Raw genomic sequence first — 18,848 nt, 5'->3', positions numbered from 1 at the left:
AACTTGAATTCAACCAACAGACTGGACAAATAACAGAAGGCATGAAAAAAAAAGGTAGTTTTGACTACTAATCTGTTCAATGAGCTTTCACCCACAGGCAATAGATGTTAAATAGGTAGTGCATATTGGTGAGTCAGGGGTCAGAATATTAATGGTTTCTCAACCTTTAAAAAGAAATGAGCCCTAACCGGTTTGGCTCAGTGGATAGAGCGTCAGCCTGTGGACTGAAGGGTCCCAGGTTCGATTCCGGTCAAGGGCATGTACCTTGGTTGCGGGCACATCCCCAGTAGGGGTTGTGCAGGAGGCAGCTGATCGATGTTTCTTCTCTCTCATCGATGTTTCTAACTCTCTATCCCTCTCCCTTCCTCTCTTTAAAAAGTTAATAAAATATACTTTAAAAAAAAGAAATGAAACAGTTCATATTGCCATTTAAATAAGTGGTGGAGGTCTACATTTATCCTCAAAGAAACTTAAAGATTAAATTAATTGAGGGCCATGGAGAAACTGCCCAAGAAAGGAATTAATAAATTACCAGTGATACACTGAGTCATAATGGGCTATTTGAAAAATATTCAAGGGTATTTTCGATGAATGCTGCTATTTTTTGCCTTGTCACTAACCTGTGACCTTAATGAACTCACTAAGATTTGGTCCTCATTTGATAAATGGACGAAATTAAACATTGAGTTTGTGGCTTGTTTATTTATGTAGTCATTCATTTATAGAAGGTGTGAATAGGTCTAAGGACTAAAAGAGTTCATTTTTGACCTAGTGAGCATTTTATTACTTGCTCATTATGAATGACAGCTTTTTAATTATTTGATTAGTTACCATTTTTAGTTTTGTGCACATCCTTCACCTCTGCCCCCCTAGTTTAATACTGCTTTTTTAGGGAATGGTCATCTTCAAACTTTTCCCTCAATTTCTCTCATCACTATGAAAAGTTAAGTAATCTTTCACCCATTTTTAGGTTGACATCTAAATTTCTTCACCATAGTTTAAATAGTTGTAAATAATATGTCTTTTATGTATATTAAATTGACATTTTAAAATAAAAATTAAATGCTTTGTTTATTCAGTGAAATCTTGTATTGTCATCAATTTTAAAAAAACAAAACACAACTCTTACTATCAGAAATTATATGATGTCCCTCGTACTCCTTGAACTCATACCCATCACCCTATCAATACTTCTCAGCTATAAATGTAGACAGTGTAAATTTTTCAATTTTCTGTTACTTTATTAAACTCTTTAAAATTTTATTATTACAAGTTTTAGTAATATATAGTGCATCAAACAACAGTAAATACATTATGAATTTTTATAAATAATTATTAAATAAAAAGTAAAATTATTGGAAGTGCATTTATTAATGAGATGGACAATACTTTTTTCCCTAGTTCTCTGGAAAGTATTACTCCAGTCTGTCTAGGAATGAATATTTTGAGTTCAGCATCTATTTTATCTCTGTTTTTTCTTTTTATAGATGTAAGTTGGAAACCTAGTTCATGTTAGTAGATGAAGGCAGAACTTAAAATTCTTTGAATTTCTTCAGAATTATTGAAAATTATTAAAATTATATTTAAGATCTTCTGACAACTTTAGTTCTCCTCTGAGTTTGTTGAAATCAAAGAATTAACAATACTTGATTCACAAAAGTATTTGTTGTTCAGTCATTAGAGACATTTATTTTTGTTTATTGAAAATATATCAAAAAGATTTAAGATATAACTGTGAATTATACTTGCTACTCTTTTATTTAGATGTTCCTTGTTTAACCTAATATATTCAAGAAGTGTTAGCACAGCGGTCTCAACTTAAGTGTAAATTATCTGGTGGGCTTAAATGGTGATTTTTAAGCTCCATACCCTGAGTTTTTTATTTAGGTGAACCTGAGAATTTTCATTTCTAACAAGTTCCCATGAGATGCTGATGCTACTGGTGAGGAGACTACACTTTGATAACCACTGAGTTAGGAAGTTTAAAATATTGTTCATTTCAAGGCCAATATACAATGTTTTTTGATAAAGTGCTTTTACCATGTGCTTTGAATACATTTTATTAAAACCTTGGTTTGGCACTGCAAATTTACCTCAATCGATTATGAAAAATGTCTGCCACATAACCTACCCAATAAAGATAGTGTTTATTATTAAAGGTATGCTTACTTTTTGTTACTTAGAAATAAGTCCACTGTTTCTCAAACCAAGTAAGTATATGTTACTATATATTCCTACCTTCCTTACTTTAAAATTCTGTGGTAGTTGAAGTTGCCATGAGATTATCATATGAATGAAATAAGATGCCACCTTCTTCAGTATTTCTTTAAAATATTCTCTGTGCTTTTACTTACACAAGATTCTGCCTCAGAAGTTTTACATTCTTTGACAGTAGTTGAGGGATAGAGGAGGAAAAGACATTAAGCAAAATTGTCATCACTCTATAATATAGTTGAATTCAGAACACACCAAAGGGCTGAAATACCCAATTTCTAATGCCCAACATTGCCCTTAACTATCTGTCTTCTATCTATATAACAGAGGAATATGCAAATTAGCCGGGATGCTGTAACATCATGACCGAACAGCAGGGACCTGAGGCTGCATGGCGCCTGGCCAGGGCAAGGGACCTCAGGCTGCGCCCCCTGCCCAGCAGGGCTTGACAGGGGACCTCAGGCCACACGCCCCGGTGCCAGGCCGGGAGACCTCAGACCGCCTCCCCCTCCACCACCACTACTGGGCTGGGAGACCTCAGGCTGCACCCCTCGCCCAGCAGGGTTTGATGGGGGACCTCATTCCGTGCCCCCCGCCCCAGCGCCGGGCCAGGGGACTTGAGGCTGCGCCCCCTGCCTGGCGGGCTTGATAGGGGACCTGAGACTGCACCCCCCATCTGGCACCGGCCGGGGACCTGAGGGTGTGCCCCCTGCCTGGAGGGGCTTGATGGGGGTGGGGCCAGCCGGGTCTGGGTCTCCTGCGTTTTCGAAGTGCGTGCGGATGGTGGGCGGGGACTTGACTCTAGGTCCTGCAGCATGCCCTAGGCTCGTTTTATTAATTTTCTTTCATCTCTGACATTTCTATTATAGAGAAAGGGCAAATAGCAATATTAAAATATTTCCTCTAATTCCCTTTTAATATGCACGAATTTCGTGCACCGGGCCACTAGTCCTATATAATAATAGCCTAATATGCAAATCAACCAAACGGTGGAATGACCGGTTGCTATGATGCGCACTGACCACCGGGGGGCAGACACTCAACGGATGAGCTGCCCTCAGGCCAGCCAAGGCGGGTGCCAGTGGGGCCCCCGCCGTCCCCACTCCCCACCTCCCCCCCCCTCGCCCCGATCACTCCACCAGTTGCCCCACAGATTGGCCGTGATTGCCAGCCTAGGGACCCTACCCATGCATGGGCCTCTAGTAATAAATAAAACACTGGGATAGACAGAAAGCCCTACCATAATACCTCAGTTAAAAGCAGCAGGCTTTGTGAACATTAATGTTTCTAATTCTCCCTTTGGTGTTCCAGAGGTTTTTAAATAATAATAATAATAACAACAACAGCTAACATTTATAGTACTTACTATGTGCTAGGCATTGTTTCAGTGGCTCACATATAAACTCTAATTCTCTTGACCTATGAAGTCAATATACTATTTCTTTTTCCCATTTCAAAGACAGAGAGGTCAAGTAATTTGCCTATAGTTACACAGCTAGTGCTGAGTGATGGAACTCTAGAGCCAGCCTCTCTAGCCCCAGAGTCACACATTAACTATAATCCTGCAGTATTATTAAGAATGGGTGAGATTTAAAACTTTCTGTTCCAAAGTTGGAGAAGAGCAGTTATCGAAGAGGAGGTGATGTGTTCAGGCAACACAGTTTTAGGAAAGAATATATACAAAAGTTGAGTATCTGGAAATGGATTCCTTTTAAAGTATAAGTTCCTTACTGCCCTGGCCTGGAGGCTTGGCTGGTTAGAGTATTGTCCCGGTGTGCCTGGGTTGTGCCTTCAGTCCCAGTCAGGACATGTGCAAGGGGCAGCCAATGGATGCATGGATAGGTGGAGCAGTCTGCCCCCTCACCCCCGCCCCCAAACCTCACTCCTCTAAAATCAATAAAGAAAAAAATTTGCAAAAAAAAAAAATAAACTTTTAACGTATAAGCACCTTTGTATCCTTTGAAAGGTCTTCAGGTATCCTGAGGAAAATGCTTCTCAGTTTGTAGCCACTTTCATAGTAATTTTGTTTCCAGATTATATTCTTAATTTAACTGTGGCTGCATCATTCTTCCTTAATTATGTTTGTAAAGTTTCTTATACTACTAACATAATTTTTAATGTTTCATGCAATTGTTAATTGATTCAGTATATTTTAGTCTAAGTAGGGTATACTCTCATGTACAGTTGGTTAAGAAAAAGGAAGCTTTCTACATAGGTTCATGCCTAGAAAGGTATTTTCTGTAACAGTGTTTTCAAGTTAGAAGGAGAAGAAAAGACAAGCTGAGGTTGCACCAGGAAAGTAATTTTGGTTCTAATTATGTTCTATTAAGAAGCAGCAGCCTTAAGATCCAGTAATTCCACTTCTGGGAATTTATCCAATGAAACCCAAAACATGAATTCAAAAGAATGTATGTACCCTTGTGTTCATTGCAGCATTATTTACAATAGCCGATATTTGGAAGCAGCCCAAGTGCCCATCAGTAGATGAGAAGATAAAAAAGTTGTGGTACATCTACATAATGGAGTACTATTCTGCCGTTAAAAGGAATAAAATTTTACCTTTTGTGACAGCCTAGATGGATCTGGAGAACATTATGCTAAGTGAAATAGCCAGTCAGAGAAAGACAAGTACCGTATGATTTTATGCATATGTGGAATTTAATGAACAAACAGAACTTCCAAGCAAAATAGAGACAGGCTAATAGGTAAAGAGCAGGCAGACAGCTGGGGGGAAAAGGGGATTGAGCAAAAAAGAAAAGAAAGAGAGAACTCATGGACATGGACAGTAAAGTGATTGGGGGTTGGAGGGGGATGGGTGGAAGTAGAAGAGGGCATAGAGGGGATAAAAGGTGATGGAAATATTTTAATTTTTTAAAAGAAGAAGCATATTGTCCTGGTGCTGTAGCTCAGTTGGTTAGAGCATTGTCCCCATACACCACCATTTTGGGTTTGCTTGGGGCACATACAAGAATCAACCAATGAATGCATAAATAAGTGGAGCAACAAATCTCTCTCCTCTCCTCTCCTCTCCTCTCCTCTCCTCTCCTCTCCTCTCCTCTCCTCTCCTCTCCTCTCCTCCCCTCCCCTCCCCTCCCCTCCCCTCCCCTCCCCTCCCCTCCCCTCCCCTCCCCTCTCTCTCTCTCTCTCTCTCTCCAATCAGTCCATAAAAAAAAAGAAGCAGCATATCACAGTATGAACTCTGAAATGTAATAAACCTCGATTCAAATCCACCACTCCTAAAAGAAAGCTTTTCATCTACACCAGTTTTGCTGTTTTCCATCATGTGTTCCTTTTGTGAACTTAGTCTCTGAGCTTTAATTTTTTCAATCTGCAAAATGGGGATAATTAAATTTAGATGTATGCATAATAGTGAAACAAATAATGTAAGTGGTTTAATGCAGAGTGAATGTTCACTAAATGACTGCTATTAGCTGCTATTCCAATGTGGGGAGGCAGGGCTGATCAAACAAAGGCCAGAATTGCTTTCAATCATTCACAGATTGGCTGTGCTATGGAGCGCCTCTACTTCCAGCAACTTAGAAATGCGTTTGTTCTGTTTGAGGATTCTGAGAAGTTTTGCTAAAATGTCACTTGCCAAAAAGTGGGTTCATTTTATAAGTTTAAAAATTATAAAATCATGCTGAATCAGTGGTGAAATGGTATAATATAAATAGTTCATATAAATAATATTATATATAACATGTTTATATTAACTCATTTTTAATGTTTTTATTATTTCCTTTGTTATATAGCATAGCATTTCAGCTTTAAGTTCATCTTATCTCAGAAATTTCATATATGCCACTAATAGAGTCAATATTCATCTTTTAAATTGAGAAGAGATGTAATTTCTGATACAACCTCCTTCTGTAACTAAAGTGAGAGGTGCTTATTTACTGATAAGCTGAGCTTTGTGACTTTGGGCTAGGTATTGTAATCACTTTGAGTCTCAGTTTCCTTATCGGTACCCATCTCACAAAAGAATTAAAGATAATGTATGTAAAGTATTTAACCTAGTGCCTGACCCATGGGAGAAAGCTCATATTAACGATATAATCCATATTATTGTTATTATTTGAATGATGGTAAAGTTTAAAAAGTAGTTCATATAAATGAAGCATCTGAGACAGTGCTTGGTATAATATATGCTTCATTATAAGTTTCTTTCTTAAATTTTTACATTTTCATTATGTTTTTATACCTTTTTAAAAGGTATTCATTGTGAATATTAATTGCTTCAGTATCCATGAACTAAATATGGCATATAATGACTAAATTTTTAAAAATGATGTAAATGTATTTTTTTTCTTTAGCTTCCAGAGCAGTTGTAGCACAGCATGTTGCTCCACCTCCAGGAATAGTGGAAATAGATAGTGAGAAGTTTGCTTGTCAGTGGTAAGTGGTTTCTTTCTACTAAGGCTTTATCTTTGGGAAGAATAAAGCAAAAGAAAAAAGGAAATGTGTTTCAGCAGTCATCCTTTTCAGTTAAAATAGAATATCATTTATACGAAGAATGGACAATGTAAAACCACTTCACCTATATTTTGGAATTATTTGAAAGAAAAATATCAGAATCTTCAGAATTATAATAGTCTTTGACTAGAATTTTATTAAATTGCACTACCTAATTTCAGAGTATAATTTGTGTTAAAAAGTTATCTTTGACTTTGTAGAAAATAAAGTTTGTCAGATTGTAGAATTTGTTTTTCTTAAATTAAGGTTTTATTAAACTAAATTGGACTGACATTAAGAAAATAAAACCAAATTTTGTTAAGTGTCTCATCTTTTTCATCAAAAGCAAAACTTCTTATTCATTGCTAGTTAATTTTTTCTTTTTGTGAGTAAGGGGAAACTAATCAAATGATAGACTAGCCAGTTTGTCTGTATTGAAATGAGCAACTTTGAAAATAATATTTTCTTGTGACGATTGAGTAGTTCTATCTCAGCCATTTTCTGAAGGGAAAAAAAAAGTTCGATTTCATTTTGTCTTGGATAGTTGCCTCTACATTATTTATGAATTTTACCTTAAATTACTTAGAAGATTAACAGATTGAAATGAAGATTATTTTCCTGTGAAGTATTACTTTTAAAACTTTCTTTCCTTGATCCCTTTCTCTATTCTCCAACATTATTTGTTTCCCATTCCATACTCTGTCACTCTATGTTCCATATTTTTGGTGCTTTCATATCTTTGTTCCTATGACAATTTTCTCTAGACTTCTCTACTTAAATCAGGTTAATGGTTTTAAATATCTCTAATTATTTGCTTTCCCCATGTTCTATATAGTTATACCATGACCCTTTATACTTGATGAATCTCTTCCAATAATGTTTGGAAATGTTTATCTCCTACATTGAAACCAAAAAAAGTTTTTTGTGTCTAGTTGTTTTGAAAACTCTGTACTCAAAGGTTTATGAAAGTTGAAAAAAGTATGTACCACATCCACTATAAAATGTGTGGTGTTAGGTATAAATTTGTGCAACTGAGATTTATAAACTTATAAATCTCAGTTGCACATTGCTGCCACTTCTGGGGGGAGGAGGAGAGACTCATTTTACTATTATTTTATTATACTTATTATTTATTTGATGCAGTTTACAAGAAACAGTTGTAAGTTGGCCTGTTACATGTATAAGTCCTAGAAAGAGTCCTATAAGGGTAACTAGGCCTCCAATCCTAACTTGTAGGTGGAAATCGCTTTATGAAAAAGAAAAACTGAAGTTTGAAATAATCTATAAGAATAGATTTTTCTGAAGTGGGGAATGAGAGTGTATAGCAAAGCTCATAATTGGGAACTTCTGTTATATTTTGATTATTACAAGACAGGGACCAGAGTACATATTCACTAAATAAAACTATTTGTTGCAGAATATTTGTTGTCAATAGACCAAATCTGTTCTTGCTGGAATATGAACACAGTTTTTATTTTGTTGTTAATGATGTTTTACACTAAAATAAGTATGATTAAATAGTTAATCTCTTTATTTGATTTAGTCTGTCTAAAAGCTAGCATGTATTTTTGCTAATAATATATGAAGCAGTAAAATTTGACTAGGCATAATTATTAGTTTATAATACATTGCCTTCAAATGGTTGTAGCATACTTAAATATAGAGTCTCCTATAGTGTATTGCATAATGCAATTTATTTTTCTCCTCTTTTAGGCTAAATGCTCATTTTGAAGTAAATCCAGATTGTTCTGTCTCTCGAGCAGAAATGTATTCTGAGTACCTCTCAACTTGCAGTAAATTAGCTCGTGGTGGAATCCTAACATCAACTGGATTTTATAAATGTCTTAGGTAGGATACATAGTTCTTAACTTTAAGTAAAGTTAATTTACATCACTTACAACTCTTCTTGTTCTTGAGAAAATACCATATATATATATAGTTTTAAATATCTCTACTACTTAAAATTCCATATGGTTAGGTTGTAGTATGGTGGAAGTTTAAATACAGGGGAATTTTGGACATCACATCTGGTGTTTATATTTGAACATTATGAGGTTTATCAAAGAAAGAGAAGGAAGAAATTAACTTTGTTTTTTTTCTGCCTACTTTTATATGTTAAAGACATGACTTTTTCCCTTTTTAATCTTGAATAAGATATAACTAACACTCTTCAAATATTAAGGTTCTTTGACATTTTACAAAATTCATAAAATAGGCATTGCCTAGATGCAGCTTTTTTGTTAATTATATATTCAGTAGAACTGTTTAAAACCCAACAATGTTAATAAATGATTATTTTAAAAACTGGAGAATTGATTTTTTGTATTTCTTTCTCTGCTTCCCACTTTTGCAGAATATAGCTGTTTGAATCACACTGGTTCATACCTAAGTAGCAATGAATATATTGCTGCTGTTGTGTAAACATTGTTAGAAGTTAGTATTTTTTGCTAGTGTGCTAGTAATCAAAGCTGAGTATTGTGTACTTTACAGAACCGTGTTTCCAAATCATTCAGTGAAGAGAGTGGAGGATTCCAGTAATAGTGGGCAGGCGCATATTCATGTCGTAGGAGTAAAACGGAGGGCTATACCACTTCCCATTCAGATGTACTATCAGCAGCAACCAGTTTCTACTCCTGTTGTTCGTGTTGATTCTGTTCCTGATATATCTACAAGTCCTTCACCTGCAGGTAATAATTTTTACTGTTTTAAATATTACCAAGTTAATGAAATGTATATTGTATACGTTAAATGTATAACTTTACCTAGTTTTTCCAGTAGCATTTTCTATTAATCATATGATGCAAAGTTGTTAGATATTAATTTCTTAAAACTATTTTCTCATCTTAAGTAAAATAATTCCTACATGCAGCTTTTCAGTCATTTCATTATAAAGTTTGACTTTTCTCCTATATTTTCAGGAATCCCTCATGGACCACAAACTGTAGGAAACCATTTTCAGAGGACTCCTGTTACCAATCAATCTTCAAATTTGACTGCAACACAAATGTCTTTTCCAGTACAAGGTGTTCATACTATGGCACAGACTGTTTCAAGAATTCCACCAAATCCTTCAGTTCATACCCACCAGCAACAAAATGCTCCGGTGACTGTCATTCAAAATAAAGCTCCAATTCCTTGTGAAGTTGTTAAGGCTACAATGATCCAGAATTCTATACCCCAGACAGCAGTTCCTGTTAGTATTGCTATGGGAGGGGGAGCTGCACAGAGTTCTGTGGTTCAGAATCATAGTACAGGGCCACAGCCTGTTACAGTTGTAAATTCCCAGACATTGCTTCATCATCCATCTGTAATTCCACAACAGTCTCCATTACACACCGTGGTACCAGGGCAGATACCTTCTGGCACTCCTGTTACTGTAATTCAACAAACTGTCCCACAAAGTCATATATTTGGCAGAGTACAGACCATGCCAGCATGTACTTCTACAGTTTCACAGGGTCAACAGTTGATCACCACATCACCCCAACCTGTGCAAACTTCATCTCAACAGACATCAGCTGGTAGCCAGCCACAAGACACTGTTATCATAGCACCCCCACAGTATGTAACAACTTCTGCATCTAATATTGTCTCAGCAACTTCAGTACAGAATTTTCAGGTAACTACAGGACAAATGGTTACTATTGCTGGTGTCCCAAGTCCACAACCCTCAAGGGTAGGGTTTCAGAACATTGCACCAAAACCTCTCCCTTCTCAGCAAGTTTCATCAACGGTGGTACAACAGCCTATTCAACAACCACAGCAGCCAACCCAACAAAGTGTAGTGATTGTAAGCCAGCCAGCTCAACAAGGTCAGACTTATGCACCAGCCATTCACCAAATTGTTCTTGCTAATCCAGCAGCTCTTCCAGCTGGTCAGACAGTTCAGCTAACTGGACAACCAAACATAACTCCATCTTCCTCACCATCACCTGTCCCAGCTTCTAATAACCAAGTCCCTACTGCCATGTCATCTTCTTCCACCCCTCAATCACAGGGACCACCTCCTACTGTCAGTCAAATGCTCTCTGTGAAAAGACAGCAGCAGCAGCATTCACCAGCACCTCCACCTCAGCAGGTACAAGTACAAGTTCAGCAGCCACAAGTACAGATGCAAGTTCAACCACAGCAAACAAATGCAGTTGGTCAGCCTGCTTCTGGTGAGTCAAGCCTGATAAAACAGTTGCTGCTTCCAAAACGTGGTCCTTCAACACCAGGTGGTAAGCTTATTCTCCCAGCTCCACAGGTTCCTCCCCCTAATAATGCAAGAGCTTCTAGCCCTCAGGTGGTATACCAGGTGGCCAATAACCAAGCAGCAGGTTTTGGAATGCAGGGGCAAACTCCAGCACAGCAGCTATTAGTTGGGCAGCAAAATGTTCAGTTGGTCCAAGGTGCAATGCCATCCACAGGAGGAGTGCAAACTGTGCCCATCTCGAACTTACAAATATTGCCAGGTCCACTGATCTCAAATAGCCCAGCAACCATTTTCCAAGGGACTTCTGGCAACCAGGTAACCATAACAGTTGTGCCAAATACAAGTTTTGCAACTGCAACTGTGAGTCAGGGAAATGCAACTCAGCTAATTGCTCCAGCGGGAATTACCATGAGTGGGACCCAGGCAGGAGTTGGACTTCAGGTGCAAACGCTTCCAGCCAGTCAAGCATCTCCAGCTGGACAATCATCTTGTACTACTGCTACTCCCCCATTCAAAGGTGATAAAATAATTTGCCAAAAGGAGGAGGAAGCAAAAGAAGCAACAGGTTTACATGTTCATGAACGTAAAATTGAAGTCATGGAGAACCCGTCCTGCAGACGAGGAACCATGAACACCAGCAATGGGGATACAAAAGAAAATGAAATGCAGGTGGGAAGTCTTTTAAATGGGAGAAAGTACAGTGACTCAAGTCTACCTCCTTCAAACTCAGGGAAAATTCAAAGTGAGGCTAATCAGTGCTCACTAATTAGTAATGGGCCATCATTAGAATTAGGTGAAAATGGAGCATCTGGAAAACAGAACTCAGAACAAGTGGACATGCAGGATATCAAAAGTGATTTGAGAAAACCTTTAGTTAATGGAATCTGTGATTTTGATAAAGGAGATGGTTCTCATTTAAGCAAAAACATTCCAAATCACAAAACTTCCAATCATGTAGGAAACGGTGAGATATCTCCAATGGAATCACAAGGGACACTAGATGCCACTCAGCAAGATACTGCCAAAGGTGATCAACTAGAAAGAATTTCTAATGGACCTGTATTAACTTTGGGTGGTTCACCATCTGTGAGCAGTATACAGGAGGCTTCAAATGTGGCAACACAGCAATTTAGTGGTACTGATTTGCCTAATGGACCTCTAACTTCAAGTTTGAATTCAGATGTGCCTCAGCAACGCCCAAGTGTGGTTGTCTCACCACATTCTACAACCTCTGTTATACAGGGGCATCAAATCATAGTTCCCCACTCAGGATCAAGAGTGTCCCATTCTCCTGTCCTACCATCTGATGTTCGGTCTACAAATGGCACAGCAGAATGCAAAACTGTAAAGAGGCCAGCAGAAGATAATGATAGGGAAACAGTCACAGGAATTCCAAATAAAGTAGGCGTTAGAATTGTTACAATCAGTGACCCCAACAATGCTGGCTGCAGTGCAACAATGGTTGCCGTGCCAGCAGGAGCAGATCCAAGCACTGTAGCTAAAGTAGCAATAGAAAGTGCTGTTCAGCAAAAGCAGCAGCAGCCACCATCATACATACAGAATGTGGTCCCACAGGTAAGTCATTCTACTATTACATTGCTCTTTTAAAAATTCTGATCTGGAAATACTATTTTAGGGGAAAATGTACTGTTTTTCTGTCTCACCTTAAAGTGTTAAGTGTCAGCTTATCAATGTACTCAAGCTGTTGTGCTCTTTTATTTTTCTCTTTTTTTTGTAATGTTAAACAGTTTTCAATTGTTAAACCTGTGTGCCACAAGAGGGACACTGGTGTGCCCCAAGAATTTTTAAAACATGTAATACCTAACTATTTAGTCAGGAGCACCAACCCATTTTCTCTTAGATTATCAAGCTAAAAAATGACAACGGCTGACACAATAGTGGTCTGGTGTGAATGAATCAAATTTATAACTATTCTTTTGTCAAATGGGCCGCAGAATTTTAGTAATTAGTATATGTGTGCCATGAGATGAAAGAGGTTGAAAATCGCTAGCTTAGCATATAGTTTAAAGAGTATCCTATTTAATAAAGAGAAAATATGCTAATTGACGGCAAAGATGGCAGCACCCACAGCCAATAAGGAGGGAATATGCTAATTGACTGCCACACCCTCAAAGATGGCAGCGCCCACAGCCACAAGATGGCGGCACTCAGTCCCCTCAGCCCTGCCGGGGCAGCAAGTGCGTGGCAAAGCCGGGCCTTCCCCCAAGTGGTCCTGGCCGCTCTGCGTGCCTGCTTCTGGAGCCCCCCAGTCTCCTCAGCCCCCCCAGCTGCCCAGGACTGGCCCGAGGCACGGGCAAGCCTCGGATGGCGGCTGCCCAGCCGCCCAGGGCTGCCCGAGGCTCAGGTAACCAGGGCCGGCCGAGGCTTGCGCTGCCGGCAGTGGCAGCAGCAGAGGTGTGATGGGGCGTCACCTTCCCCTGATCGCCGGGTCACCTCCCGCCCCTGAGGGCTCCCGGACTGTGAGAGGGGGCAGGCCGGGCTGAGAGACCCCCCCTCCAGTGCATGACTTTTCATGCACCGGGCCTCTAGTTTTGTTATAAATCCAAATTAGTAATTCTATAGACCCAAGGTGGAGAAGCACTTGTAATCTAATCTTTTGGAGAATTTTTGAAATGTAATTGTCTCTTGGAGTTTGGGTGAGGTGGTGTTGCTGCTAAGAGTACTCCAAAAGGGAATTTCTGTATTTGATTTTGACATGTGTGGGGTTTTTTAAAGCTCTTTTCATAGTACTTCTGTAAAAAGGATGAACCCCATAAGAATTATCAGGTGTGTTCTTGTTATATTTATGTATTGAATCAATAGCCTTTGTTTTTTAAAAAATGTTATTTACTAGTATAATTTCAGTTTGTTTCAGCTATTTGATATTTTTAATTTTGTGTTTCTTATTCCCTTGCTCTACTGTCATGTTTCTGCTCTTCCCTTTTTAATATCTTCTATTCCATCTGCATGCCTTTGTAAAGAAATATGTTTTCTAGGTCAGTGCTACTATATTGAGGATTCAATTAGCCTATAAATACTTTAAGGACAGACAATCCTATAAGCTATTTCTACTGAAACTAGGGATTCACTTAACAGTTGTCTCTCACCTTTTTCCTGCTCCTTCACTCTTTCTTTCTTAATTATTACTACATAGCCAGAACCTTCTGTGATTTGCCAACTCGACTAACAGTCTTCTGCCTTGGGTTTCTTCTCTGTGCTTATGGTGATGATAGCAGATCTGTGGTCATTGTTAGCATTAGTACTAAACCTAGGTGAGAGGAAGCAAACGAAAGATGAAAGAACAGCCTAGCTAGTTTGGCTCAGTGGATAGAACGTTGACCTGCGGACTGAAGGGTCCCAGGTTCGATTCTGGTCAAGGGATATGCCCAGGTTTTGGGCTCAATCCCCAGTATGGGGCGTGCAGAAGGCAGCCAATCAATGATTCTCTCACATCATTGATGTTTCTATCTATCTCTTCCACTCCCTTCCTCTCTCTGAAGTCAATAAAAATGTATATTTTTTAAAAAGATGGAAGAACAGAGGATCCCTTGCTTCAGAATAGTTCACCCATAATATATATCTTTGTTCATGTGAATGGATAAAGCTGGACAATGCTGCTCTGGGGGCATAATGAGATTGTAATCCATATGTTAGTATTGCTCAGATGTATTTCAGGGTACCTAAATACGTTAATTATTCTTTAGTGGATGTTATGAACATGGCAATAATTAATATTGAGTTTGGATGGAAAATACTAAATCATGTTTACTCAAACTTCTACAAATTGAGTTTTTTATTAATCACTAAAAAAATGTTAGTGTAATGTCTAGCATGTAGTAAACATTCAATTAGTTGGGTTTTTATAATTTTCTTATATTTAATAATCTCCCAATTACTCTTGATTATGTGCCTGCTGTTTATTCCTTGTATATTCCTTTATAATCCTAAATAGTTACTATAGAGTAAGCCAAATTAGAGAAAAACTGCATTACTGTGAAGTTGTTTCAACCCTTATTTTTTGTATCTTTAATCTTTCAATGTGGTTATATTCCATAATGAAACCTAAGTAACAAAAACAATAATACTAGCTAAGACTACATCCTGTGCTAGGAACTTTGTACTAAAGCATTTTCTCATTTAATCTTCACAACTGTATTAGGTAAAAATTTTAATTATATTTTAGAGATGAGGTCCCAGGATGTAAATAAGTCACCCAGGGTCACTGCCATGTTGACCTCATATTGGTCACCACAAATACGAAGTGGTACAAGGACTGAAACCTGGGTGTGTGTCTGAAACCAAAACTCATTTCTCTATTATTTTAAAAGGTTCCTTTTTTTAAAGTTCTAGAAAGCCCTTTTATATCTAATATACTCATTAATTGAACGATTATGATATAGGATGTGAGTACCATTAAATGATAATTTTAGAACATTAATGCTAAAACTCTTAATACATTGGACTTACATGCATCTAATTCAAGCCATAAAAGTCATTCATTTGTTCCTAATCTGGGTATTAAATTGTAATGTATTTCTAAAATTGGCATTTGGTTGGCATGTAAAAACTTAAAAATTTGCTAGGAAAAAGAGACGTATACATGGTGTCTATGAGAAAGAGAGTAAAAAACAAGCATTCTTATGTATAGTACTTAGCACAGTGCCTGCTACATAGGCACTCAGTAATGGTGCAGGTAATATTTTATCTTCCTGTATAAGATACTGTTCAAGATGACATCAGAGGTTTCCTTTGAAGGGTAGACTGTTGGGCCTTCTCAAGAGCCTGCTAATATCTCTGGCTGAGTAGCTCAGTTGGCTAGAGCATCATCCTGATAACACCAAGGTTGTGGGTTCGATCCCCAGTCAGGGCACATATGGGAAGCAACCAATAAATGGAACAGCAAATCGATGTTTCCCTCTCTCCCTCTCCCTTTCTTCTCTCTCTCTAAAATCAATACAATAAAAAGAGTCTGCTAAGAGAAAACCATTTTCATTGTTGTCCAGATTCTTTAAATTTCTTTATATACTCTTAAAGTTGCATTTTAGACCTTGGTTTAACACATTTTACATTTGAATTGGTTCCTTAAAAGAGTGGATGAAATAGAGCATTTTAAATGTGATTATTTATTTATTTATTTATTTATTTATTTATTTTTAGCCAAACATTATTTTCACAAGTTTAAGGGATCTGGAGATGTTAAGGAGGCATCTGGACCCCAAGATGGGATTTCCAGACTTGCAGAATGCTCGGGTGTAGAAAGACTACAGGGAAATGACCCTGCTGAGAATGGCCAACAGCTAATCCTTTCTAATAAATACCATTGTTATTTCATTTTTTTAGTTTATTCCTTCTCCTATTAATCAGCTGCATTAATTTAATTTCAGGAAAAATTTAGCAATAGAGAACGATATATGAAAGTAAATTGTATGATCATAGACTTTGTATTTCAGTAGTGTTTTAAAGGAGTAGTTTATATAAATACAAAATAAATTGTATTTACTTAAAGGCAAATTTTTTATTCGTAGTTACTTAATTTCATTCTGTTATATTTGCTAGTTAAAGTGCAAGATACAGGATACTGTTTCTCAAAATCCTACCCTCTTCCGCTTTTAGGAATTGATATCTTCTGAAGTTATAAAGAAAAAGGAAAAATGAATTGAAAAACGAAACAAATTTTAGTTTACAAATACTTACCTAAAGACTTGTCTTTCTCAGGAGCATGTAAAGCACATGTTGAACATGCCTATATCTATTAATTTCATAGTCTGATGATATGCCAAAATTCTTGTATGTAAAAATAGTTTACTCTAAGAATGTGCCTATTTCAAGTATTTTTATATTTTGCTCCCAGTCCCCTGTCCTTCACACATGAATCTTTCCTAAAATGGTACTGTGTAAACTGTGAATATTGATATCTTCCTGGTTCCTTTCTTTCTTTGTGTACTAAACTTCTATGTATTCTCCTCAAGAATGTAATTTATTGAAAATAGCAACATTCTTTATTTCTAAAATTGGTATTTGGTTGGCATATAAAAATTTGAACTTAAAAAGTTACTCAACCCATCAGCAAGCAGATCTGTAGCCTTAAAGGGGCAGCACAGATCACTTTAGCAAGAATCAGGGGAATAAGATTTGGGTTTTTTTTAGAGTACTAGTGTTCAAATTTGTAGACCAGGAGTACATAACTAAGGAAGGCATTACCACTAAACAGTTTTTTTGTTTACATCTCAGTGTATTCTTACAAGAGAGGCTTGGAATGTATTAACTATATTTATATTTAACAAGAGAAAAAAATCATAGTTTAAGAAAATGAGGGAATGTTAAAGCAGGAGGAGCCTGAGATGTTATCTTGTACAAAATCCTCATTTTTAAGTGTTGAAGTAAATTTCCCACCCACACAAAGAACATCTGTTTCCCATGATTTCTATTGTTTTCTTAATTCTGTCTAAAGATCTGTACATTTAGACAAAGTTAGAGTAAATCTATTTCTTCTTCCCTACAAGTGTTTACAACTATCTCTTCTTACTTCTTCATTAGAATGCACTTTCCCAGTTCCTTCAGTTAGATCTTAGATATCCTGGTGTCTGGTTTATTCATCATCTTATTTACCTCAACCAGTTTCATTTTATAAATGATTTCGAAATGAACAAAGTATATTTTTAATATTTAATAAAGAATTTATTTTGAGAAAAATAGATATGGCTATAGTTTTTCTAACATTAAAATGTTTAAGTTTTAGAATAATCTAAATTTATTTTAAGTTAAATTTATTTTAAAGTTTAATATTAATTAATAAGAGAGTAAGGATTTAAGAGCCTGAGATTCCAAGTTTTATATCAGGAAATAGTGTAATCGAGAATTTTCAGTCATAATTTACTCTTGAAAAGGTGATAAAGGAAAGCAACATTATAATTTCTCATTTTAATAAAGAGCGATATGTTTGCCAAAACACACACACACACACACACACCTCTGCTACATTAACTAACATTTTATGTTAATTTTACATACACAGAAATCACAGAATTGTTTCAAATCTGTCGTGTAATTTTACTTTTCTGGTCACTCACTGTGGGAGTTGTGCCTTTTCTGTCTTGATTAAAAGAAGAAACTAATAGTAAAAATTAGCTCTTTCTCAATAGAGTAGAGCATTGATACAGAATAATCTTCAAGAGTAAACATTCCAAAAACCATCACTTTGAAATCTACTTTACATTTACATTTCAGTTAGGGATGCATTAATGATTTGGCAAGTCACTGCAAACAAGAATGTAAAGAAAAAGTAAACTTTAATATCCTGAAATAAATATATTTTGCATTCTTATGTAAACGACCTACTTCTTAAAACAGAATTTAAATTGTACTTTGAAAAATATGCAGTACAATACATTGTCAGATACATGTTTCCAGCATTAATTTGTATTGATAGACATTTGTAGTTGGTCATCTGTCACTGTCCCCAAAGCAAAATCAATCATCTTTCCTCCAAAATTTTGTTTCCCTTCTGGACTTCTCTATTAGAATAATAATAATAGTAACACTTGCCATTTATTGAAAATCTAGAGCTAGGCTCTTCATGTATAATTTCTCTAGTCTTCCCATCATCTCATAAGACAGATTTTATTGCTTACACTTTATAGAGAGGGAACTGAGGATCAGAGAGAATAAGTAGGTTGCCCAAGGTCACAAAGCTAGTTAAAAGGCATATTGATGAACAACATAAACTGATGAATAAAAGCAGATCCAGAGACAGAGAAACATCAATCAGATGCTCAAACCTCAGAGGAAAAGTAGGGGAGGGAGGGAGGAAGCGGGAGAGATCAACCAAAGGACTTGTATGCATGCATATAAGCATAACCAATGGACACAGACACCAGGGGGTGAGGGCATGAATGGAAGTGGGGTGGGGGGTGGGGGATATGGACACATACATAATACCTTAATAAAGGAAAAAAAAAGGCATATTGAAATTTGAGTTCTGATCTGT

At 36.9% G+C, this 18,848-nt stretch overlaps 1 protein-coding gene across 1 annotated transcript in view; it reads left to right on the top strand.

The window, feature by feature from the left end:
- The window catches only part of ARID2 (AT-rich interaction domain 2), a 188,673-nt gene that overhangs the window by 129,304 nt on the left and 40,521 nt on the right, over positions 1 to 18,848 (top strand). Inside the window, exons 12-15 of the mRNA XM_080659536.1 lie at positions 6,528 to 6,609; positions 8,380 to 8,514; positions 9,157 to 9,353; positions 9,585 to 12,436. Of these exons, the coding sequence (XP_080515662.1) occupies positions 6,528 to 6,609; positions 8,380 to 8,514; positions 9,157 to 9,353; positions 9,585 to 12,436 (3,266 nt within the window). The remainder of the gene's footprint in view (positions 1 to 6,527; positions 6,610 to 8,379; positions 8,515 to 9,156; positions 9,354 to 9,584; positions 12,437 to 18,848) is intronic.

Source organism: Plecotus auritus (genome assembly GCF_963455305.1).
Source record: "Plecotus auritus genome assembly, chromosome: 3".
In the NCBI taxonomy this organism is placed as follows: Eukaryota; Metazoa; Chordata; class Mammalia; order Chiroptera; family Vespertilionidae; genus Plecotus; species Plecotus auritus.
Note: the sequence above shows the minus strand (reverse complement) of the source record. Positions and strands in the feature narration are given on the sequence as shown.